This window comes from Aquila chrysaetos, chromosome 2, assembly GCF_900496995.4.
Source record: "Aquila chrysaetos chrysaetos chromosome 2, bAquChr1.4, whole genome shotgun sequence".
NCBI classification, from domain to species: Eukaryota; Metazoa; Chordata; class Aves; order Accipitriformes; family Accipitridae; genus Aquila; species Aquila chrysaetos.
This window is the reverse complement of record NC_044005.1, coordinates 51,642,719-51,667,999: the sequence shown is the minus strand read 5'-3', so window position 1 is coordinate 51,667,999 and position 25,281 is coordinate 51,642,719. Positions and strand designations below refer to the sequence as shown.

At 41.4% G+C, this 25,281-nt stretch overlaps 1 protein-coding gene across 4 annotated transcripts in view; it reads right to left on the bottom strand.

The window, feature by feature from the left end:
* Window positions 1–25,281, bottom strand: part of MRPS5 (mitochondrial ribosomal protein S5) — a 68,108-nt gene that overhangs the window by 11,258 nt on the left and 31,569 nt on the right. For all 4 annotated transcript variants that reach the window (XM_030039067.2, XM_030039077.2, XM_030039087.2 and 1 more), the window contains 5 exons: window positions 25,105–25,139; window positions 9,495–9,585; window positions 6,458–6,504; window positions 5,724–5,781; window positions 2,861–2,923 (listed from right to left, as the gene is read on the bottom strand). In XM_030039067.2, the coding sequence (XP_029894927.1) occupies window positions 2,861–2,923; window positions 5,724–5,781; window positions 6,458–6,504; window positions 9,495–9,585; window positions 25,105–25,139 (294 nt within the window). The remainder of the gene's footprint in view (window positions 1–2,860; window positions 2,924–5,723; window positions 5,782–6,457; window positions 6,505–9,494; window positions 9,586–25,104; window positions 25,140–25,281) is intronic.

Genomic DNA, 25,281 nt, shown 5'->3' with positions numbered 1-25,281 from the left:
TTAGATCTTATCATAATGAAACTGAAGTGATTTACAAAGAACTAACCAAGTAAATGAATTAGTTTCCTATTTGTATATTAAAATTAGGGACCAATTAAGAGTGCTCAGCAGCAAACTAAATCCGTTTTCTATGGAACAGCAGCTACCTTTACCTGTCCTGAAAGCAAAGTTAGGCTAAACAAGTCAAATCAAACCTTTGTACATAAAGCTCTAACTCAAAAGATTCATGCAAAGAAATGACCTCATATCATCACTGCAGGTCTTCAAAACAGAAAGACCCTAGAAGGTAAAATGGATCACACTGAAAACAGCAATGCATTAGAATGCTCCCCAAACTACCTCATGTGTTAAAACTTTTCTAGGTTGCCACCCTGAAGAACATAACAGCAGTTTACAAGGTCACTCTGGATGTATCCCTGTCATTGTAAATGACTGGCAAAGCACATACTGCAACAGCTCTGAAGGTGAGGAAAGGGATAACAAAGTCAGCAATGTGTCTTCAAAAGGTCAGCATTCATGTGGAAGCTATTAGAGACAGCATACACACAACTGAGGGAGTGTGGGCTGGGCTGTGTATCTCTTCGGCTAAAGCTGGGAGGGGAACACCGTCATGGCCCTCTGTCCACTTCCAGTCTGATGATAAAATCTGTGCTGTGTCTTGCTGGTGCAGAACTGTTGACACTAGACATGCTGAGTTGCCATACTTCACAACTATTGACAATGATTTAGTACCACTGTGGACTGAAAGTATTTTTAATTGCAAGTACTTCCAATGGACTGGTAGCTGTAAGGTTGTGTCAAAGGAGAGTGACAAGAACATACAGGGACAAACATGACCGACAAATGATAAGGGAGGCAGTGATGAGAACCAAACCTGGTCAGCCACACTAACTCATGAGAGCATGTGAGAGTGTGAGAACGTTTATTCTAGTGAGGTTATCTGATTGGGGACCTTGTCAATTGGGAAACTGAGGGGAAAAGGGGAAACCAGAAACAAAATAGAGACACAGACCTGACAAAAACAGAGAGACAATGACAAGAAACAAACGTTGCCACTAATGGATGGGCTATTGAGAAACTACAGGTGCCAATTCCAGGAAGATCAACCTGGACTTTGCAACTGCTAAGACTGTAAACCAGGGGAGACCTAGACTGGGAGGGGTGTGAGAATCAATAGTGCTTTACAAACCCACCAGTGGCTGCAGCAGGACCACAACTCACAGCCTGTCACTGCAGGGTGGTGGCTGCTGGGGGGAGCGAGCATCTGTATCTTGCCCAATCCTGCTGTGTGTGAAGTGTTGCATGTGTTTTCACTAGCAAACTTTAAGTGGGACTAGCTGGTGAGTAGGGAGGCCTCAGGTCTGGGCTGGGATATCCGATAGGCAGGGGGTCCGTGCTCATATACCCAGGGGGACTTCTGAATGTGGAGTGCACGAGGGACAAGCGTGTGAGTGCATGTGTGTTGGCTAGCGAGCATTAAGCTGAACCAGCCAGTGAGTAGGGGACCTGTGAAGCAGGTAAGAGCGCCCAGAATCTGGGCAAGGGTGCTGGGCACACAGAGGGGCCATGCTCGTACTTGAGGGATCCACGAACTTGTGTGTGCTTGTGAACCTGGAGAGTGCTGTGTGTGCCTGCACTAGTGATCTACCTCTGCCAGCCGAAGAGGACGAGGGGACTCGGCTGTCTGTGTTTATGTGTATGCAAGTCCTGTATGTAGGTGCTGTTGAAGGCAGCATCTTGTCCGTGGCGAGCCGTGCCAGTGTCCGTGTGCCTGTGTGTGTCTCTGGCATGCATACGCAGCTCTGCTACTGGTTCAACCTGCAAATGGGAAAGTGACAGCCGCATCCCTCAGCCCGGGCAGAGGACCTCGGTCCCTGGGCTGGGCTCCAGTGGTCGGGCCGGAGGGTCCTGGGCTGAAGCGGCTGGAGGAGGTGGCTGTACATCTAACATCACTTAACAGACCTGTGAGCTGAGAGCTACCAGGCATGGACTCACTACTACTCACATCTAACCTACAGGAGTCTAAAGAAGCATTTGCATGTACTACAACTGAGATCAAAGCGAAGAACAGCCTGCAAAGATGGAGAAATGAAAACACTGCTACTGCATAACAGTCAGATGGTCTTTGTGCTGGTATGGTGCAGGACAACAAGCCAGGGTAGATAATCCCTCTAGTTTCCACACTGGGAGCTCTTGATTTTAGGGAAAGTAAAGCAGTAATGGTCTCGAGGAAGTAGCAGGCTGGGTGCTGCCCTGGCTCCAGCTCACCACCACAGGTAGTGTGAGGCAGCTGAGGGAGGACATCTGCCCACACTATCCCAGTATGGACTTAGGAGGGACAGGCACACAGATGCGACTTGCACTCTGATTCCCATTTGAAGCACTCCCAGTACTGCATACTAAACTACCTCTGAATCTTGTCTTGAGAACAGTGATTAAAAAAAAAATCACTACAATATAATGGAAAGAGCCTATCAGTTCTCCAAAGCATGCATGGGGCATATGGTGGGAAGGAAAACCTGCAGGGTTCTTCTAAAGGCCTCCAACATCTATGCTATTAGATTAGACTTTTCCACATCTAGGTAATTTAGAGCTGAAGGAACTACACTTAGGAAGTACGAAAGAAAACCACGAATAGAGGTACCAGTGTAAGAGGGACAAACCCGGATTTACAATAACAAAGCCATGTCATCAACAGTAGGTATTTCTAATGAAAACCAATTGATCATCTTCAACATTTAAAACATAGTAGACTAGCACCAAATGACCCATCTCTGAAGTAAATAGACACTGCACAAATTTAACTTCATACCAGCCAGTAATTAAGAAAACTTCAGAATTTCCAGTCAGCTTTAATTACCTTTGTTTTGTTTCTTCATGCGGATGGTTGTTCTTTTAAATTTCACTGTAATGTCATGGTAAACTGGAGGGAGGAAAAAAAAAGGCATTACAGCTAAATTCTCCCTTCTAGAAAAGCTTTAGCTCAGCACATTTAAGGAGTACCTCTCTTTTTGAGAACTGTGAACGGAAGTTGGCTTTACTCTCCTCTGAGTCCTTTAAAGAGAAGGGTTAAGCTAGGTAAATTTCTGGAATAGATTAGGAATGTTTACACATCTGTGAATACTATGTTACTATTATATATAAAACCAAGCTTCACTTGAAAAATATGAAGTGTCTGTATGTCTCCAATGATCCTCATTTAGCTTTGAAGTGAGCTCACATGTCACACTTTAACCTTCTTCCTCATACTCAGATCTTTCTAATAATTCAGCTTTTAACCTAAGATTTCTCCATAGGCTTCAGCATTCTTGTATTTTCCATACAGAATATTTACCATTCCAGCCTTCCTGCTTCTCCCTGTTTCAAAAGGAACACCAAACTCATATCCTCTGGTGGGTGGCTGTTATATACATCTGATTCAGCGGCTCAGTCTCTGCATAGTGGATTCTAGCACTGCAGTCAAGATGGCTCAGAGAAGACCTCTATGTTAAGTAGAATGGAAAGCAGGGTCGAAACACCACCAGTTTTTAATCAAATCCCCAATCTGTTAGTGTGAAATAATAATGCTATAGGAATAGACTCATGAGGGTAACTGCAGTTTTGTATTTGTAAGCTGAGTTTTACTATACTGAATATTTATCTACACAATGACTTGGTTAAGTATTCATATACTCTGTAAGGTACTAACTTTCAAAATTTTTCTAAAAGATAACTGAATATCTGGTATACTGGTACCACGTCTGACATCAGAGAGGACTTGTATGGTATTAAATTGAATTAACAAAAAGCTCCCATAAAACATCAGACTGACTTCTCCAGCCCATGTTCTCCCCGGCTGCTGGGCTTTGTGAGCATACATGGATTGAGTCAACAGGGAATCATCTCTGACATACAAAGTGGAAAAGCACACAGGAGTTCACTGTAGAGAAGAGATGCCCAGACAGTATGACTTCCTTAACTCAAATTGTGCCAGCAGAGATCTAATCTTGCTACTACCCCCTTCCCCCACTCCCATTTTTAAAGAGCCTGAAATACTATGCATTAAGTATCCAGATTTTAAACATAGAATCATACAATAGTTTGGGTTGGAAGGACCTTTCCAGGTTATCTAGTCCAACCCCCCTGCGATAGGCAGGGACATCTTCAACTAGATCACGTCGCTCAGAGCCATGTCCAACCTGACCTTGAATGTCTACCACCTCTCTGGGCAACCTGGGCCAGGGTTTCACCAATGTACTGGTTTATGTGGCGGGATTTTGGTAGTGGGCGAGGGGGCTGCAGAGCCGGCTCCCGTGAGAAGCTGCTCGAAGCTCCCCCAGCTCCAAGCTGGACCTGCTGCTGGCCCAGGCCGAGCCCCTCAGCGATGGTGGTAGCGTCTCTGGGAGAACAGATTCCAGAGAGGAAACCTGCAGTGAGTCGGGGGGATTGGAATGTGAGAGGAACACCTCCGTGGATACCGAGGTCAGTGAAGAAGGCAGGAGGGGATGCCCCCGCAGCCCGCGGTGAGGCGGCAGGCTGTCCCCCCCAGCCATGGAGGGGAGCGGGGGAGCAGATGCCCACCTGCAGCCCAGGGAGAGAGAAGCCCACGCCAGAGCAGGGGGATGGATGCCCCCCAGGATGGCCGGGACTCCGTGGGAAAGCCCGCGCTGGAGCAGTCTGTGCCTGAAGGACTGCAGCCCATGGGAAGGGACTCATGCTGGAGCAGTTCATGAAGGACTGCAGCCCATGGGAGGGACCCCACGGTGGAGCAGGGGAAGAGTGAGGAGTCCTCCCCCTGAGGAGGAAGGAGCGGCAGAGACAACGTGTGACGAACTGACCCCAACCCCATTCCCCGTCCCCCTGCGCCGCTGGAGGGAGGAGAGAGAGAATTCGGGAGTGGAGTTGAGCCGGGAAGGAGGGAGGAGTGCAGGGAAGGTGTTTCAAGACTTGGGTTTACTTCTCATTATCCTGTTTTGATTTGATTGGTAGTAAATTACATTGATTTTGGGTTTTTTCCCCAAGTTGAGTCTGTTTTTTGCCCATGACCATAAGTGGTGAGTGATCCCTCCCTGTCCTTGTCTCGACCCACAAATGTTTCTTTATATTTTCTCCTTCTCATCCTACCGGGGCGTGGTGAGGAGTGAGCAAGCGGCTTCGTGGTGCCTCGTTGCCGGCTGGGCTTAAACCACGACAACCACCCTCATCATAAAAAATGTATTCCTTATATCTAGTCTGAATCTACCCTCTTTTAGTTTAAAACCATTACCTCTTGTCCTGTCACAACAGGCCCCACTAAAAAGTCTGTCCCCATCTTTCATGGCAAAGGCAGGAGACTAGAAGGGAGATAAATCTTTCAATATTTTAACAACAACATCTCATATTATGTAATCTTAATTTTTCTTCATGGACCTTCCTACAACTGTTGATACAAACCTGAGTGAGTGCAAGTAAAGACTAAACCACATATTCATTCCAGGTAATGGTGATTTATTTTACAGAAGGATTGACAGACTATGTACTCTGACGTTACTACCATCTAGCTAGAACAGTCTGGGGCTAGGATTTCATGCAGCATGCTGAAGAAACAAAATAATGCACGAAGAATAATAATACAGTGCATCAGATCAGAAAGGTTTTAGTTAACATCTTTTTATGCTTTGTTACTAGTTGCAAACAGTTCTTTTTGGTATATTCAGTACTTATTGAAAGTTAAAGAAAGAGTCTAAAAAAGTCATAATACTTACCCGTGTGGTTCTGATACAGCTCTATCAAATGTAAGCAGCGTATTGCTTTATTCTTTGCCTAGGTAATAAAAGCAGAAAACACTTTTTCTTGAATTTTTCCTGCAAAGTATTTGAAATTTACCATTGCTCAGTTAACTAGACAGAAAAAAAGCAAGAAAGAAAACTTAGAAAAACAGGTTTGCCACATCTAAACCATTTACTTTTTCATTTCCATAATGTTCTCTTTAAAGAACTGCCTTCTCCTAAGAGTTTTAAGATTTAAAAAGATTTCTCAATATAGTAACAACTTTATCAAACTTTGATAAAGTTTTAGCATTGCTACTTTGATAGCTTAGTTGAGCATTACAACACAAACTAGATTAATATAGATGAACAAGTAACATTTTGAAGTCTAAAGGAGCCTTAATAAGGTCTTTATGCATGTGTACAAGAAAAATTCCTACACACTAACTATACAAGCAGATTGTATGTTACATAGATATTGGAAACAATTGAGCAAGGGGGTGTAGGTATAGGCCACAGAAGAGGGAGGAGAAAGAAAATAAAGTGTGCATTAACAGAATCTCATTGCAGGGCAACCTCATTATTTGTATCAAGATGGACAAATTACATACATGGACTTGCTTCTTTGCATAGACTACAAAAGATACTGATTATTAAAAAAAAAAATGAAAAAGTTTAGGTATGAATTATTTGTGCTTGTCATCAAGCAACAAATAATTCAATCAACATACTTTCCGTAAAGCATTCATCCTGTCACCTGCTTTCCCCATTGCAAAACCTGCAAGACAGAAAAGAGTCATTTTATTACTGAGAAATACATGAGGCAGGACCTACAGAAAGCAAAAGGGAAAAAAACCAGAACTTCACAACCAAGTTTAGTACCTGTTATTTCCACTCCATTGCAAAAATCATACTCAGAAAATGGTCCAGAGAAAACCCCAGAAACCATAGAAAGTAACAGTTTAGGAGTTATGAATATCTAACAATTGGATGCCAATTGCTTGTTGTCAAATGAAAACAAATAAGGCTTAAGTTATTTCTTTTGTGTATTTGTCCAAACTCATTCCAAACAACTGAATAGTGGTAACTGCTTCAGCCAAAAAAATCCAGTCTTCTGCTTAAAAAGAAAGAAGGGAAGGAAGGAAAAAAGATAAAGCTGATGCAGATATGTCAACTACGTCCGTACAAAGAGTAGCTCCAAGACCCTAGAAGCAAAGAAGGAGACTGGGTTTCTATTAGCGAAATAGAGAATATGAAAACCAGGTTTAACAGAATAGCGCATTTGCAAAAAATGCATGCCTGTAGAACAGAGGAAAAACAGACTGCTACCTAACTCTCTCTGAACTCTCAGGCCTACTCCTATTTACCAGGTCAACCGTGGTAGTGATGAAGAGATTTCACAGCAGTCTTGGAGTATTTGCAGTCAGCTTAGAGCAAGGCATCAACTGACTGAATGGAATGAATAAGAGGATGTGACAACTGTTTTTACAAACTCTGTAGTCCAACAACGTCAAGGTAGATTGAATTAAAATCATTTAACTTCAATCAGCAGATCTAGCTTTTTTGGTCCTTTGATGTTTGTTGTGTCAGCTGGGGCTGACACACAACATAAGCTCCCACATACATCCCATCATCAGAGATATCTATTCAGCTCATAATAAAAGGAGACTATTTATATCCAAAAGGTGGATGCTCTGCATATATATTGAAAGCAGGATTTTTACTAGAGTCATATAGCAATGCAAATGCAATTTCCTGTACTGTCACTAATACAATACATGCCATATTCCTGCCTCCTGATAGAGGTAGGAATTCTCTATTATTTGGATTATATTATTTGGATTGTTTACTTCACAGCTATTCATTTTCTAATTTTTTAGCTGATTCTTCTTTTAATTCTGCACAGCTGTCTTATCTCTAAGTCCATTTGAGGTCTAACAGGAATTTTAATTTACACCGGTTTGTATCCACACGACAATGCATGAAAACTACCTCCTTATGGAGAAAAACTTAGCACATTCAAGAGTACTTCTTAAATAAAACTTATCCTGCAACAAAAAAAGTCTTTAACTCCTGGTATTTGAAAACTGAGTGAAAGAGAAACACTATTTCCTCAATAACAGAACTGGAAACATGCAAGAAGCTCATTGCTGTACAGGGTGACTGCACAGTTCCTTTATGCTGGGATACAGAGTTAGTTAATCCAAGATAGATGCTGCACTGAGATGGTTTGATTGCTTCTAGAGATAGGTTGGTCATCACTATCCTGTAATTGTGCTTAGAGTTCCATTACAAGGAAATCACAACTGAACGGAATGCCTCTGACCAGTATTCTTTCTCCAGTCTCTGCTGAGAAAGAAAAGGAAAAAGGTCTGTTTTCACAGCTCGTATTGTAAGATCCTTCATGATCTTATGTTTTATTTGTCCTATTTACTTTATGCCACAGACAGCATTTCTATGGTTAGACTTCAAATTGTTTGCTGAAGAGAACATTATAAAGAGTCATAACGGAGAAAGCCTATAAATGGGTCGAGCCGCAGATCACTGAAGTTACTATGAGACCAGACTCAATGGGCCCCCGAGTATTCTATTTTTCCCTAAAACTGTAAATATAGTATTTGTAGGAAGCCCATAAAGTGGATTTTTTTTTATGATTAACTTCAATAAAATAACAAAGCTTCCTAAAGAGGCTGAATCAGAAGGAAATTTAGGGTCTTCTGGTTTGACAGATTCATAAAGAATTTCTGAATCAAGATGCTTGCTGAGACTACCAGTAAACAAGCCCTTTTTAACTAAAAGCAGTAATACTTCCAATGGACTATCCTGAGACTTACAGAGAAGAAAAAAAAGAATCAGCCAGATTTATACTAATTCTACCTAGAAATACTAACACTAGCTAGAAGATAACCCAGGAAAACACACAACCAGTCATGCTGCCCTTTGCTGCAAAGTGGTCACCGCTGTTAGAGCAACTGAAAATAAAACCCCAAGAACCCCAACAACATGAAAGTGATTTTCAAAACCAGAAAGACAAATCCACATCTGCTGACTCCTACTTCCTTATGACTCTATCTGCTCTACTAACCATGGAGGCCCAGATTCATTTTAGTCAACCACAGGCACCTCTGTGAAGAGCAAACTCAGCTGAGTTTTATTCCACCAGCAGCACAAGGGGATGAACACTTCCTGGGGCATGTCAGCCCACCTGCAATTCCAGGCACCTTTTGCAAGTGCCTGATGCTTTTCTTTGTCTTGAGAGTAAACAGCTACACTCTGCAGCTAGGTGCCTAAAGCTAGGTGAAACAAACGCAGATATATGTGGCTGAATACTTTCAGGCTTTGGGTTTTTTTAAACATAAACAGTATCTACAATAAAAAGAAACAGTGTGTACAGGAAAGCATAGATCATCCCTTCTGGTAGGATCTACCACTGGTTAGTTCTATCACTCTAGAATTAAATAAAAAAAATGTTTTTACCACTGGATAATACATGCTCCAAACCTAATCACATGTTACTACTTTTCCCAATTTCTTTTTTTATACAAAACAAAGTGTCCAAACAAATACATACATAATTTGATTATAAAGCTTACTTTTAAACTCAAAATTCTTACAGGTATTTCAATATTGCCCAGTGGAAAAAAGGGTAAGTTTTCTTTTTTTTTTTTTTTTAAGTATAAAAAGTCCCTTTAAATCACCATGCCTCTTGAAGACCTGTTAAAAACAATGATTAATTTGGCATCTTTTACATACAGTAAATGAACATACCTGCAGCCCCTTTACCATTTCCAATAGCCACTAAGGCACGTATTGATTTTTTTCTGCCTTCCTTTGCATTCATACAAAACACATTTTTCACCTGGAGAAAAAAAACACAAAGCATCTTGTTATGGCACAGTCCAACTGGTTTTTTTTGGTTTTGTTTTTTTTTAAAGAGCGTCAGTTTACCAAAAAGGAATGAGAGGTCTGTGATGAAACCTTACAATATATACTCTTTGTCAGTGGGTATCACCTGCAGTGGTACACTGGCTTCAAGGCATTAAATACATAAAGGCTGCTAAAAATCTATACTCAGACGCAGAAGAATTTACCTCAGTAGAGTTTCATTAAAATATCCCTTCTGTTGTGTTTAGCTGCACAACAGATAATGCTCTAATGATGCTAGCTTCATGTGCATTTTCAATCGAGATGAAAAAACATGGAAAAAAATTGAAAGTGACATTAATACCTCACTGCCCCCCTCACATTTTAACATATTTTAGAAGCACTTTTAGGAATTGCTCAAGGCATGTTGTCACTTTACATGGGTTAAAACTTACGATTTAAATCTACTTGCAGACTGCAGAAGGCAGTCTCATTACCGAGATGACAGCTGCTAAAAAGATGACTTCATTTAAGAGAGAGGAATAAAAAAATGCAATTTCATTCCTGGAACTATAAATGTTTACAGAAACTCTGCAAGAAATTCAAGCAGAGCAGCAAGAAAGCTATTTAGTTTGGAGTGGGAGGACACAACAACAACTGGGGAGGCAGGTGGACTTATGGTTAGCATTCTGGAAATATAAATTTGCTTCTGCCTCTGCTACAGACTCCTCTATGTGACCATAAGCAAGTCACTGCTTTATAGCCTCCCACCTTAAATGGTCTAATATATAATCTGAGATCCTTTGTCCATCTAGCTCCTGTTCTAGTTTCCTTGGTTTTGTTTATATATTAAAAATATATGTTTATTTAAAATATATGTTTATTTAAATATAGACATATATTTTATATATAGTTTATATACTGTATATAATACATAAGCTATATATAGAGCATAAAAATATAATACAATATATAGTATATATACACATATAAAAGAACATAACGGATATTTCTTGACTGTGTTAATATCTGTGTCTCAGAATTACCAGTCAAAAGATACAATTTACTTCATGATTCATTGCTCCCCTTCCTCCCAAATGCATCAGGGTCTACTTTCTTGAAGCCTCAATATTATTTCCGTAAATTATAACAACAGTTAAATTAAACACACATTGTTAATACATGAATTAAGCAGTGCTCCCCCCTTTTCTTCCGTATATGTAATTCTGCGGTTAGCTAGTCTGGTTGTAGTGTTATACATCTAAAAGTAGATAATTATAAAATATTTGGTCATGGCTTAAACATTCTTACTGAAACTCACACACCAAAAAAAAAGAAAGCAAACCCCTGAAAATTCTACTGACATCACTAGGTACAGATTAGGAATGAGTGCTTCTGAAAAATTCCACCTTGCTTTCACTAAAATAAAGATGCTGTTAAATTCAAGATACACATATATTCTAGAGAGCACTTTGAAGAAATATCGGCTTTGCTAATTGCTTATTCCAAGCTATTTTTCTTTCTGCAATCTTACTGCTTACAAGAACAAGCTAAAAAACCAAGCCCCCTAAGATGAAAGTGCCTGTGGAAATAGGCTATTTACAGAAAATGCAAAATAATGATGAAAGAAAGAGAGTGAAGTAGAGTGATCTCCCCAGGAGCATCAAGAGCATACTATTTTTGCTCTGCACATACTTTTGTCTTTCATTGCGAATCTGAATAAGTACTTGTACAAAAAAGTTGGCATGTGTGTTGTCAAAAACAAAGGATGTGATGTTTGCAGAAATCTACTCAAGAATTATTCTTCTCCCTTTCCAGAAGGTGGCAATAAAGACACATGCAATGAGCTTCTCCAGAAGCCTTCCTAAAACTGCACTTGTCAGCTGTTTCTGAGCAGCTCGAAGGAAAATGTGTTCAGTCACCCATCACAATCAGTGCTATTGCATCTCTCCTGAAACGCTGTGAAGGCCCTTTCAAGCTTGATAATGTACACAGGCAGCCATGCCTGCTGGAACAACAGTGTCCTTACATTCTCCCCACCACAGCCCCGTGCCTCCTTACGTCAAAGAAAGCAGTGCTCTTCTGGAGCGTGCTCAGCAACGCTTCCCTTCCCCCTTGGAAATAAAGCATGCAGCTGAAAGCCTATCACTAAACTGCACTGGAATTAATAAATACAGAACGAACAACGTGCCACTTTTAAAACAGCATGACCTCTGAAAAGCGCCTGAAACCAAGACACAATTACCCCCACTTACTAGATTGCCACTCAAGCCAGATTTAAAGCCAATTTTCAAAATTTGAGAACAGATGCATGCTCAACTTAACCACAGTGTACCTCAAATTGACTGTCTCCCTGTATCCATTGTCCAGTGGTGATAATGCAAATTCAACTTTTAAGAGCTAAGGAAGAACCGCACCTCTCAAATACAAAATGAAACCACCTCAAACATTTATTAAGAGGAGAAATGGCAAGCAACAGTTTCAAAGGCAGAACTGAAAGTGTGGACATAGGCTATGGTCAGAGACAGGCTGCTAAAGGCTACTGTGATTTCAAGTACTTATCAGCTGTTGCACTCTGTTAGAAAAAGGTAAACACCCAACGCACACTTCCCTAGAGGTTTTGTTCTTGTAAAAGCAGAATGAATGACAGGCCAAACTGACTGCCCTTGGCAAGTCCTCCTTTCTAGAAATCATATCCTAGACATGATTTTTAGGAACCTGCCACCCCTAGGCCACACTCTTGACACTGCTATTCTTTTGCTGCTGTTACGCAGAGGAGAGTGTCTGCACAGGCTGATCCCCCCGTGGCATATGGATCTCTGCTCCCAATACTCCTCTAAGGTACAGGGTGAGACGAGATAAAATGAGAGCAGGGTGCAGTGCTGAAAGAAAAGCACTTCCATGCAAGTGAGCCTAGAGAGGCTCAGGGACATAGCTAAAATGCTTGGGAAGCCAGTTACCCCAAACAATTGAGTAATAAACTTGTAAACAAAAATCAAGCCCATGTTAGCTAGATCATGTCCATATCAGCCTTCTCTTCTCTGTGAAAAGCACCAAGGGCAGAGCAGATTTGTACCACAGTGACAGAACATCTCCCAGTTGTAACTTAAACCTACTGTACCTGAAAATCAGAAATTGCACAAGCTAGGTGGAGGGCAGAACTAGTATTGCTGACAGATGGCAAAGGTGTCATACCGTTTCCCTAAAAGTGTGCAAATGGTGGGCAGTGGCAAGGGCAGTGCTTCAGGAGAAGGCAAATTAGTCTGTCTTCTGCTATGACTACTACGATGTGATCCTCTCAAGGAACAGCTAGCTAGTGGATTTAACAGTCCATACTGAAGTTTAATATAAGTGTTAGGGAGAGCCGAATTCAGTAGCCCAACGGAGGCGAGGCTGCCATAGCTCCATGCTCGCAGGTCCAACAAGTAGGAAGGTGTTAAGGGATGTGTCAGGAGTGGACACCACCTCCCACAGCTCCAGGCCTGGGACTTTGTCCTGCCTGGCCACTGGAGCCCAGCCCAGCAGGTTCAAAAAGTAGCAAAGCTGAGTATATATCCCAGAGACACACATGCAGGACACCGACATGTCCGGTTACTGTCACAGACAAGGCACTGCCTTAAACAGCACCTACATATAGGACTTGCATAAAACCTAAGTGTAGACAGCCATGACCCTTCCTCCTCTCCAGCGGGTAGAGACTGAACTTCACTAGTGCAGGCACATACACACCATTCTCTCGATTCACGAGCACATGCACATTTGCAGATCCCCTGAGTGCCAGCACGGCCCCTCTATCCATCTGATACCGCTGCCCAGGCCCTCCTACCCGCTTCACGGATATTCTACTTGCCGGCTGGTCCAGCTTGGTCCTCACTAGCAAACACGCAGTGCTCACGCACTCGTCGCACAGGCACTCTGCATTCGCAGGTCCCCCTGAATACAAGCAACTGGTCCTCTGCTTGGCTGATGCCATGCCTGGACCTCAGGCTTCCTACTCACCGGCTAGTAGAGCTTGAAGTTTGCTAGTAGATTGCATCCCCCCCGCTCCCCCAAAAAACCCCAAACAAACATCAGGTTTGGGGAAGATACAGACCCTGACCTCCCTGCTCCCTCCGCAGCAGCTGGCACCAGGCAGATGGGCTGTGACCTGCGGTCCTGCCCCAGGCACCAGCGCTCAGCCCCTGACCTGCTTCACTCACCCTGGTCCCCCCCAGCAGCTGATTTTCAGGACACACACCATTCCTGCACCAGTGGCTGGTGGCAAAGACCCTCACCTCCTTGAGCGGCTTGCGCTGAGGCCCCATCGCTCCAGCTGCTGACAACACAAGTCAGGGGTGCCCACACCCCCAGCCTGACTGCAGTTGCTGGCACCAATTTCGCTCCCACTGGTCCCCTCGTGTACCCGGCACTCCAGGCTCAAATTCCGTCGGACCCTCCCTCGATCCAGAGAGCTATGGCCCCTCCAAATACCGATGCTAGGACCCTCACTTGTTCTAGTAGCTGACACCACAGGCCACGGGGCACCCGCACCCCCCGTCCGACTCCAGTTGCTGGCCCAGAGTCCACTCATGCCAGACCCCCCAAGGAGAAGTCCTTGCACTTAGTCCCTGCAGACCTCTCACACACACGCGACAGAGTGAGATTAGACAGAGAGATAATTATGAAAGGATTTAATTAGAAGATAGACTGTGGTGATCAGGCGCAGGGCTCAGTCAGACAAGCATACTGACTGGCCCCATCTTAAATGCAGCCAGCCCCTGTTACACTCCTCCTTTCTGTCTCTTCTTCCTTTGTTCCTCCCCAACCCCCTCACCTGCACATTCCATCACCAGTTTGCACAGTTCCAATGACACCACTCCAACATCCCGGACCCTGAGGTTTGCATCCTTATCAGCTGCGAAGTACTGCTTTGCCTGCAGCTTTTTGATAGCCCAACAATGAATGCCACCGACAAGGTTTGTTTCTTTTCTTTGCCTGCATTATGCCTGTCTGTCAGGTTTGTGTCTCTGTATATTTTGCTTACAGCTTCCCCCTTTTTCTTAGGATCCCACTGGACCTCTATCAGATAATCTTAATTAAATAAATATCCTCACATTTCTTCACAAACCCTTAGCAACTAGCGTGGCTGACCTGGTTTGATTCTCATTACTGCGTGCCTTACAGTTTGTCAGTCAGGTTTACATCTCTGTATGTTCTCTTTTATGGCTTCTTCCTTATTATCCCTGTTTTACATTGAAAAGGTCCTTAACCATGCACCCTTAAAGAAGGAGATGCTCTCTCCATCCATGTACCCTTACAGAAAGATGGGAATGCAATCCCAGTGGGCACAGACATAAACACACCTATACAACACATATATGCATATATACACAGCAAGCCCTGCAGATCAACACAAACAGAAATGAACAGCACTCACACAAACACAAACAGCACTCATCTTGTTCCTCTCTCTGGCTGATCAGGACGAAGGTTCATTAGTGGGAAATATATATACTCCAGTTGCTGGGACTTAGACCCCCATATACACACGTGCACGCAGCAAACGAGTCCCTAGCCCAAGAAAATAGTTAGAATTCGAGTTTAATAAGAAGTCAGGACAGACTGCACTGATCAGACACAGGTCATGGCAAGACAAGCATACTGACCAGCCCTGCTTACAGGCGAGCCACCCTTTCTATCCCCTTATCCCTGTATTTTCCCACACTTGTTCCTCCCCCAAATCACCTAGATCCCTCCCTTACTCTCCCTTTGGTTCCTGCCCTAGACCTCCCGTAAGTCTTGTGTAACACTGAAATGCTCTTCCCCTGCATTCTATAATGTGTCCCCAAACCCCTGGCGGTAATCCCCCCTCAGTCTGTGGGGTGCTCTGGAGAGCCTCATCTTGATAGATGTCAACCCTGGACCACAGCGCTGAGGCTACTCCCGTACAGCCCCAGGAGGAGCCAAACAGGGCGTCTGTTTCTCTGAGTCTGTAATTTTGGTTCCCTTGCCTGCCTCTGTGCTCCTCTGGTCTGTGCAGATGAGCCACCGATGCCGTTACGGCTCTCCTGTGATGGTCCTGGTAGGAGTGCCGGCAGGGTGCTACTCGGGTTCCTCTACCTGCTGTTGCCTCTGTGCTCCTTTGTGTGTGGGCAGACAGGCCTTTTACCACATAACCTAACAGCCAATACTGTCTCCATTTTGGTCATCAGTAGAATAAATCAAGTACTCCTCTCTCGAAGAATTTGATTCAGCAGCTATGACCTCTGAGAAGCAGGAAGATTAGAAGCAGCCATCCTGTTCACAGCGCATCCATCGCCCCAAGGACACAGTAAGTGGAGAAGCTGCAGGATGAAAATAACCTGGACTCCTCCACCCCTCACTCAGCAAAACAAATCAAAGTTTTTGACCAGATACTTGAAGTGTTTTTCATATAGGCTGACTGATCACAGCTCTGGGACAAACCCCAAGTGCAGTTCTCCTCCAAATTAGTAATGAACCCAATCTGCAGAGAAACTACTGACTAAACTGTGTTTAGTGCTGATAGTTTTCCCCTGCCACATGTGTGAAAAACTCTTTTATAACTCACTAGGAAAAATAACCTAGCTCAAATGCCCTACTGACACAGCATGTGTCTAAATGTGGCTTCATACTACAGCTTATATCTGAGTACAGGTCCTTTGGATTAACCGCACAATAATGCATGCTCAAAGCCACACTGTATCTGAAATGGCTTTGTTTCCTTTTCAAAGGATGATCCATAATCATGCAGAATTATAATTCACTTAGAAGCTTCTGAATGTTCCAAATGCCAATTATTTCATCCATGCAGGCTGACAGGTAAAAGAGATAAAAAGATTTAATTATTTAATCAACAGAACCAGTTGAAGGTAGCATCCCTAAACTCTACTTCAAAGACAGGCCAAAACTCTTGAGAACTCCAACAATATCAGAAATAAATTCTAGTGCACATCTCTGACTGCTCATTCTTTCCTGTGACAGGTTGCTTCAGGTGCTATCTTAAAAACTGTCTGAAATTTTCATTGTCAGTCTAAAGACACTGTCAGTATCACCCAGGGAACAGAAAACTTCCTTGTAGTTCTAAAAGCAAAATCTAGAGCTCCAATACCCCCAAAAGTACTTCTGAGCCAACATCTCATTTGAAGTCAATTATTACTCAGAGAGTATCCTGTATACCATATAATTTTTCAGTCAAGAATGTCAAACAATGGATCTCAGACACTGTAATTTCATGCAGCATTTCCTTTTCACAAGCCTGTTTTATTGCGCCCTTTGCAAAAACAATAGCTAGAAAACAATTTCCAGTGACTTATAAAAAGAAACGAAGGTTTTAGACTGGATATTAAGGAATATTCTTTTTGTCACAAGTAGCAAGTCTACCAAGATTATTTCTGTGGTCTTAAAACAAACAGGTACTCTTGGGTTTTTTGCTACTTTGTTGAAAGCTGAAACTATGGCCTTATATTCTATTAACAACCCCCTGCTGCACTGAGACAATTTGGTTTTGTTTAGTGGATGCAGAACAAATGACTATAGAGTGATACAATTATAACTCTCTTCTGTGCTCATATTCCCTACAGTTGCATGCACTTTTGTGACAATACGTTTAGAAATACTTAAGACAAGGTCCTTCATAACATTTTGACGCAACAAATCTTTGTTTTTCTGACTTTACCCCTGCTTTCCACTTGCCAACATAAAGCTACTGTTCCTACGCCAACATAAAGCTACTGTTCCTAAGGCAAGTCAATTCTCCAGGGCTTGGTAAAAAAGCCTAGTGGCTCCTAGTGTCACCATCCCTGAAGAGTCCCAGAACAGAATGAGAGTCCCCACTCAACCGATCTTCTCTACCGCCCCACTGATATTTGCCACGGGCTGGATTCAGATGATTAAATAAGTACAGGTGACATGCAACTGCAAGAACACAAACTTCTGCTAATCTTTGCCAGCTAGGAATAGCGACTCTCCACTCTACTGCTCAGATTTTGGCTAACACCCAGCTCATGCTAAGGCCTGATATATGCTGGCAGCAGCTCCGTCAGGCTGAAGCGAGAGCAACGTGTAGGCAGGTCACGGTGGCCAGGAAGGGCTAAAGGTCCTTATGCAGCCACTGCCACCTGCAGCTTACTGTCCCCTGCAGCCATCACCCTTGCATACTGATCGTCTGGCAGTTTGTTCGGAAACCCCTAACTCATGGCAATGGTAGACACCAAGCTTTCAAGTTGGATGGTATAAATATTTCAGCTTACCCAAAAAGATTTTGAGGTGGATCCGACAGCAGCCAGACTGCTGAAGCATTCGTGCTTCCCAGTGTGATACAGGGGACGCCCGCACCGTGACAGAGGAGGAAGGATGAGCACTCTTACTGTTGGCTTGGCAACTATTTTGCTCACAGATGCGAAAGTTACAAGTTTCAAGTTATGAGTCATGAATTAGAGAACTTTTGAGTTAGAAACCTCATGAATTAAGTGATGAACTAGTGAATTCACGTGTTAGATTAGTCAGTACAGAGGGGACTGAGTGCTTGTTTGATGTGTTTGCTTGTTTTCCTTCCTAGTAAGCTCATAAAATAAAGTTTAACTTACAGAGTATGTTGCCCCGTAAATTTGAGTGATCCAAATGGACCATGACAAGCACACCTAACACTACTTTGCACAGGGGCAGCAACCCGCATCAGATGCGTGTTGTGCAGACCCTGATCAGAAAACTGCTTTTTTCCCCGATCGCTCTCTTCAGTCTTGCTGCTCGAAAGTGCCATACAAGAGCTGAGGTAAATGCTGCATCAAAACAGGTCTCAATCAAAACAAGCATGCTTGAATCCAGCTGAACGTCTGAAGAAAACAGAGGAAGAATAAGCAAATGACCAAACTCACTTGACAAAAAGCCAGCTTTAAGAAATTACAGGTTTTGCATGAAGTCTTGGCACTTCAGGACTCAGATATGAACTGCCGATACTACGATAGAACTCTGTGAAGCATACCCAATCTCAAGTCAATTCAACTAAGAATAAAGTCTGTAAAGAATACTCCTGGAGGTAACATGGGAAAAAAGAGAGAGAAGATTTAGGCAACAGCCTAGAATCTGGCTTCATTTACTGCACACTACCTTGATTATAAGACAAAAGTATTTCTTCCCAAAGGCTTTCTGTAGAGTTCATCACTAACTTGATTCCTGGAAAAATATCATCTGTATGCTTTTCAGAATATCCACTCAATTATCCACTCAATGCAATTTACTTTGACTGATTCTATCTAAGGAAGAACCAGTTAGTTATTTTTACTCTGCAAGTGTTAAAAAAAGATTTTTTTTGTCCTCTCTCTTTCCCCTCCTTCCCACACTCTTAGAAAGTAAGACCAAACAAACAAAACCCACACAAACGCCCAAAAGAAAAAGGTCCACATACAGTTTTACCTACAACATAAGAAAGAATGAGAGGTAACCCTAAACTAAAATAGCAACAAAACTATTTTGTATTTTAAGGACCAAAAAAGATAATACCAACATCCCAGTAACCAGCTCATGACATATGCAGCTCTGTATATGAACAAAAGCACCAGTGTACTTATATCTGCAGAAAGCAGCTTTTGCTTTAAGGATAATATCAGTGTCTTTATGTTGCTGCTTTTTGTACCATTTCTCTGCACAAATTGAGCATATTGCCTGACCTGAACTTCTTTAGCAAGTCTATACCTTTCTGTAATTTAACACTTAAACACATGTCAACATTTTTTTTGTTTAAAAATGACAGTACCGTATCCCAACCATCTGGCTAAAAAAGGGAACTGGAATGGTTGCACTGACCCAGTTACAGTGGGGCCATGCTTGCACAAAATTCTTCAAGTAAAGTTGTCTTTATTAGAAACAGGTAACAAAAATAAAAAAGCATGAACATAACAGTAAGTGATCAAAAGGCAGAGTTTTCACAAGTGGCAACGAGCAACTTCAGTATTGGACAGAAAACCTGAGATCTGTCTTTTGCAAAGGGCATTATTTATAACTTTATATTCTCCCTTAGAAAGGTCCCCTTTGTGAAAGATTCAAAGGGCCATTAACCTCATGTTATGTACTTTCAGGCCTTACCGATTACTAGGTCTCACTTTCTAATTTTGATTGCACTACAAGGCAAATACTATCATAACAAAGGATATAATGTAGACTACTTTTTTTACTATGTTACCATATTGATTTTGGAGAAAAATAGAAGAAAAATTCATCTCGGGATAGATGATACACGAAATGAAGCCTTCCAGTTAAAATAAGAATGGCATATGTCAGCTACAGCTGTAAATTTTAATTACCACTATTATTACATTATGTTAAACAACAGTAAATATTACCACCAGGTCTATTCACAGAAATTCTTCTTATGTGTAATACATGAGCAAAACAGGAAATGTGCCTTCAGGTTGGCAGGGAAAGAAAGAAACAGGTAACCCAAGTCACCTAGTCTAACAAAACAGTCTATAGGAAAGCCAGAAACAAAACCGATATGCAGTCCCTGCTGCTATCCCTTAAAACTCACTCGAGCTAGCTTTTTCTCTATGACAACTTTAGCTCTAGTTTACATGAAAATCTGACCTTGTCTGTACTCTATTCTACAAGCAGGGAAAAATCAAGTTAGCTGTTCTGTTTCTACATTATAAGAAAACACTTTAATAAGCAATTTCTCTCTTTTAGCAAGAGAGCACAGCCTTTCTAGTGCCATAATCACAACAGAGAGGGGCTTTCGCATCTTTGTTCACAAGACAGGCCTTTAAAAATGGCTTTCAATTTCTTGCTGCAAAGTACAATTTCCCAGCAAACATTATTTTAATCTCCTGTACTGTTGTGGAGAAAAAAGAAAATGGAAAAGACATACAGAAATAGCAACACGTATGCCATCTATTTAAAATAAGAATGCTAAAAAAGATCTGTTTATTTCAAAACTCATACTTGTCATCAGAAAATTACAGGACTCAATTATCTTGGGCTCACTGCTGGCTTTGAATACAGAAGCTTTTGCTGCTGCTGCTATTTTTCTGCAAAAAACACTGCTCTTTCTCAGTTCACATCTGTGGCAATCTCATATAACAGTAGAGACCCAGCCTGCTTCTAAAAGCTTTTTTATTATTCAGATATAATAAAGCATTGAAACAGATTTCTATAGCACATAGAAGTATTGCATAGCAACTTATGGTGTTGTTTAATCTAATGAATTTGACTGTAAATAATTATGCCAGCACAGATCGGCCAATTTTAGTAAATACCTACTGTAGTATCCACACTGACAGTCAGTTGTGACATGTCAGAGTAACAAAACAACAGCCACTTTTCTGCAGTGTGCCCTTTCAATTAACTGAAAGCACTGCCAACTGCAGGGCTCATTAAGAAAAATCACTTCTTCTATGAGCCGTGCTCATGCAACTCAACTGTTACAAGTTGCTTTCCAACACAGACACAGATAAAGGCTAAGTGGTCCAAATGGTCTTTGCTATATCAGAGCCAACGCCCAGAGTGCCCAGGCCACTCCAAAAACTCATTTACTTAAAGGAGCTTCAACAAATTGTGTGGGTTTTCCAAAACCCACCACAACAATCTACTGCATGTACAGCTACTCCTGATCCAAGAGGAACTAAAAAAAAATACAGAAGGCTTTTCTGATTCTTCAGCATCTCAAACGAAACCACACACGTGTGTGGTTTTAAACCTGAGAATAATAGATTAATTTTGCATGTTAAAATAGGAATGCATAAAAAGTGTACAGTGCAATTCAGGACATCTCATTAATGCTCAAGAAGATGTTAATTTTTGTTGCATTTATCATTCTCAATATAATCCCTAAAATACTATTAAATGGGAATTTGGTATGTAAACAGATCAGATGACCCACTTATATATGATCAGATGATCACCAGCTTTTTTTCCAATAATACCATCCTTTAAAAGCTGTTTTGGGAAAGTCCAGACATATGCACACCAGTATATGCAAGAAGGTATAGAAACATGCAACCCACTTATTATTGCAACAAACCACCTGTGACATTTAAGTGCAAGTTGGCTACTCATTTTATTTTCTATCATTTCTAGGCAAATCTGACAAGGATATACTAGAGATGCCTGAGAAAAGAGAAAAAATCTTTATACCAAACCCATTTGTATAGGTTTATACTCATGTCTGTTTAGATATACATGACATTAAATAAGAGCATTAAATATGAACTGCCAGTGAAGGTCAGATCCTTTGATAAATGTTATCTTAAAATTTAGACTGAATACACTCATTAATGGAAAAGATATCCCTCATTAAACTAACTTTAATTTCATTTGTTCTTGTGCATACCAGTACCACTTCATACATTCTGCTGAAGACCCTGAAAAGTCAAAGTTGATCTTAAACAGCAATTTAGTTTTAAAATAAATAGTGATCATATCCAAAGAATAAAATAGTTTTGTCAAGATAACAGAAGGGACTCTACAAATACTCATCTTACTCTAAGTGCTAGAACACTAAAAAATTAAAAATAAAAAAAAAGAGGACTTAATTCAGGAAAAAAATGACTCAGGCAGCAAGGCAAAGAAAGGTCTACAAAAGAAGTTTAAAGACGACTGACAAAAAAAACTGAAAAAGAAACTATTTTTCATTGCAAGGATGTTATCATCACTCTGAGCAGCAGACATTGGAAAGCGCTTTTGCTCAGCATCTTCATCATCACCATAAAAGAGCACTACCGAGTAGCAGACGTCTGAGACAATGTCTCCATAATGCTGTTTCAGGGCAAACAGAACATGAGAAAGAAACATGAGGTCAGTGATGGGAGGATTCATTACATTTAGGGGGAGAGGGGGACTCTAGAAATGAGGAGAAGGAAGGAAATAGATTTTTAACTCGGGCAGGACATTTGCTAGAGCCCTTTGGAAGTTCCAGCAGGAGAGCACTGTTTTCACAGGCATCCGATACAGAAAGAGAACAGTTCAACTGCTGGAGGGAGGGAGAGGGAGAGATGGACTAGGTTACAGACTACTCCCAGCTGCTGCCAGGGAGGAAAGCATTCCTCCTCTCTCTCATCACATACACTGAGAATAGTACAGGGTTGATTCATGCGCCAGAGTATTTGCGTAACAAGGTTTAATTTCATTTACCAAAGCACAATCCAAATTTTGACAAACAGTCCTTAGGAATTCATTTGGTCTGTGTGAGTTCAGTGGCAGTTCCTGGAGGCTCAGACTATGCCACTTCGGATGCCGAATGACGCGAAGGAAGTCACCTTACCGTAGCCGTTTCCAGAACGGCAGCACGGGCTCACAAGCACCCCTCAGAACGCTCCGCGAGGATGTCTTCCTCCACCTGCAGCCGACCTGAAGAGCCACAGGCACAGTCTCCTGCTCTGGGGGGCTCCACTGACCGCTGAGGTGGGCTTCAGGGTACAAGGAGCTGAACACGGCTCTAAGACCGCACCCCAGCGTGAAGTGCTGCGAGTAACTCTGAATTTCTCCCAGCACCCTTCTCCTTCACCGACAAGATCAGTACTTACGAACGAGAAAGACTTCGCAAAATCTTATCTGGGGGCTTTCTGATGCCCCCAGCTGGAAATGGTCAATTTGCCGCACCGCAGAGGGTTTTGCTTTTTAATGGATTAATCATTTTAGTAAATATCAAGTCCTTTTAACACATTAGGTCTTGAAATAAATAAATAAATTTGAGATTTCAGTTGTCTAAAAAAGAAACTTCTGGACACAGAGTTGGAAATGATTTGGCAACTGCTACCACACGTCTCACTAAAATTACAACGCAAGTAGAAGGGAAGGGAACATGCAAGAATAGAGAGCAAATAATCGTTCTCACTTCCAGAGCTGCTCCCTTTCTGGATGCTGTACGTCATCTGATTCTGGACTGGGAGCAAATGAGTCACAAGAAATCAATTTATTTCTGAAGTCATGATTCCCCCCAACAATGCTTATACCAGTTCTATGGTTTCCATAGCAACTAATGTATTTGAAATTAAAGAAAAATAATAAGATAAATGAGAAGCATAAAATATCTTGCGATAGTGTGGGTGTGTGTAGCACTAATTGTTAACGGTCTGCTCTGGAATGAGTTGCAAGTTGCCTTCTTCAGTAATGGCTTTTCCATTGAGAAGTAACATGGGTCCACATATCTGCATTACTAACACTTTACATTTCACCAGTGAAAAATTATTACTGACGGATTACCCCGTTTTCAAAGCAAAATCCACCTTTAATCATATTTGAAACAGGCATCTTCTCTGACCACATTCTGAGTGGTGTTTCTGTTGAAATCATGAAGAATTTGGGTCGCTAAAGAACTTTGGTAGCATTAAGGTCTTTACCCTTTAGCTTGAAGTTTTGCTGCAGTCAGCAAATATCTTGAGTGACATGGATTTAGTAGTCAGTTAATATCACTTCACACCAACCAAGGAATTGCACACAACCAGTTACACATTGGAAAGTTACTGTATGTTTGAAAAAGGTGTCAACGTCATGAAATGTAAGAGATTAAATATTTTTAAACCTCTGTAGCTTCTTAACTTACCACAACAAAATTATTCTAAGGAGATTCACTGATTTCATTAAATACCCAAGACATGCAGAATGCATTTCAGCACATATGCTATTCTTTAAAATATTCCATGCTTCCATTAAGAAGCCCTAGTCAGCCAGTCAAGGAGTTCCAGAGTACAAAGAATAATTCTATGACGTCCAACCAGGATTAAGTTAACAAGATAAGCACGTGGGAGACAACCTTACTACTTACAAATAAAGATATCAGCATTTACAGCATGTATTAGATCTTATTTACTAAAAACCAGAGACAAGGAAAATACCGGGACATAGACATCTTCTGTCAGTTACTAGTTTTGATTGATATTTTTAAAGTGAGATGATACAATATAATCTGTTTAGAAATGAGGATGGAAACAAGACTTGCATTAGTCCAGTCATACCCATCATCCTTACTCTGTCAATAAGCACAATAACGAAGTGGATATAAAACCATGAATGGGAAATTTTGTCAGAATATTTTTCCCAGAAGATACAAGTATCATAGTTTAAGACATCTAGGACAAGTGAGTATTTTATTACTGGAGAGGCACACCAAATGGGATCTTCATTCCACTCACTCTCTGCCCTGTGCCGCTGCTCCCCCTCTTTAATTAATTAATTATTTTACAAGCAGAGTTATACAACTTCCTATTTCTAGTTTTGTCTGAGAAATAACCCTAACACTTCACTAGGTTCCCTAGTATGGCTCTATGTGAACTATCAAAGCTTTATCTGCAGGCATTTGCCATTTCAGAGTTACTCAAAACCACCTCTGAATTAGATATTATTTGCTCAACAGAGGAGATAGCCCCAATGAAAAGAATGACAGATTATGTCATGCAGTTGAAACAGAATACCAGAGTAATTCCTATTGCTATAAGACTGACTTAGCAAAGACTGGTTAAATAATTGCAAGCTCAATATAAAATAGTGGTAATTATTTAAAGTCCTTGAAAAGATTTGTAATGCTTACCTCAATGACTCTTGTTTCAAAATCTTCATAAGTTTCTGTTGGGAGAAAAACAGGATGTTACCTTTCCTTGTATTACCTACCTATCAACACAGCTCCCTGTAGGTGGTATAATTTGAAAAGGATACAATTTTTATGTAACTGCAATTTATAAATAAAATCTCAGCAGTAAGGAGAAAA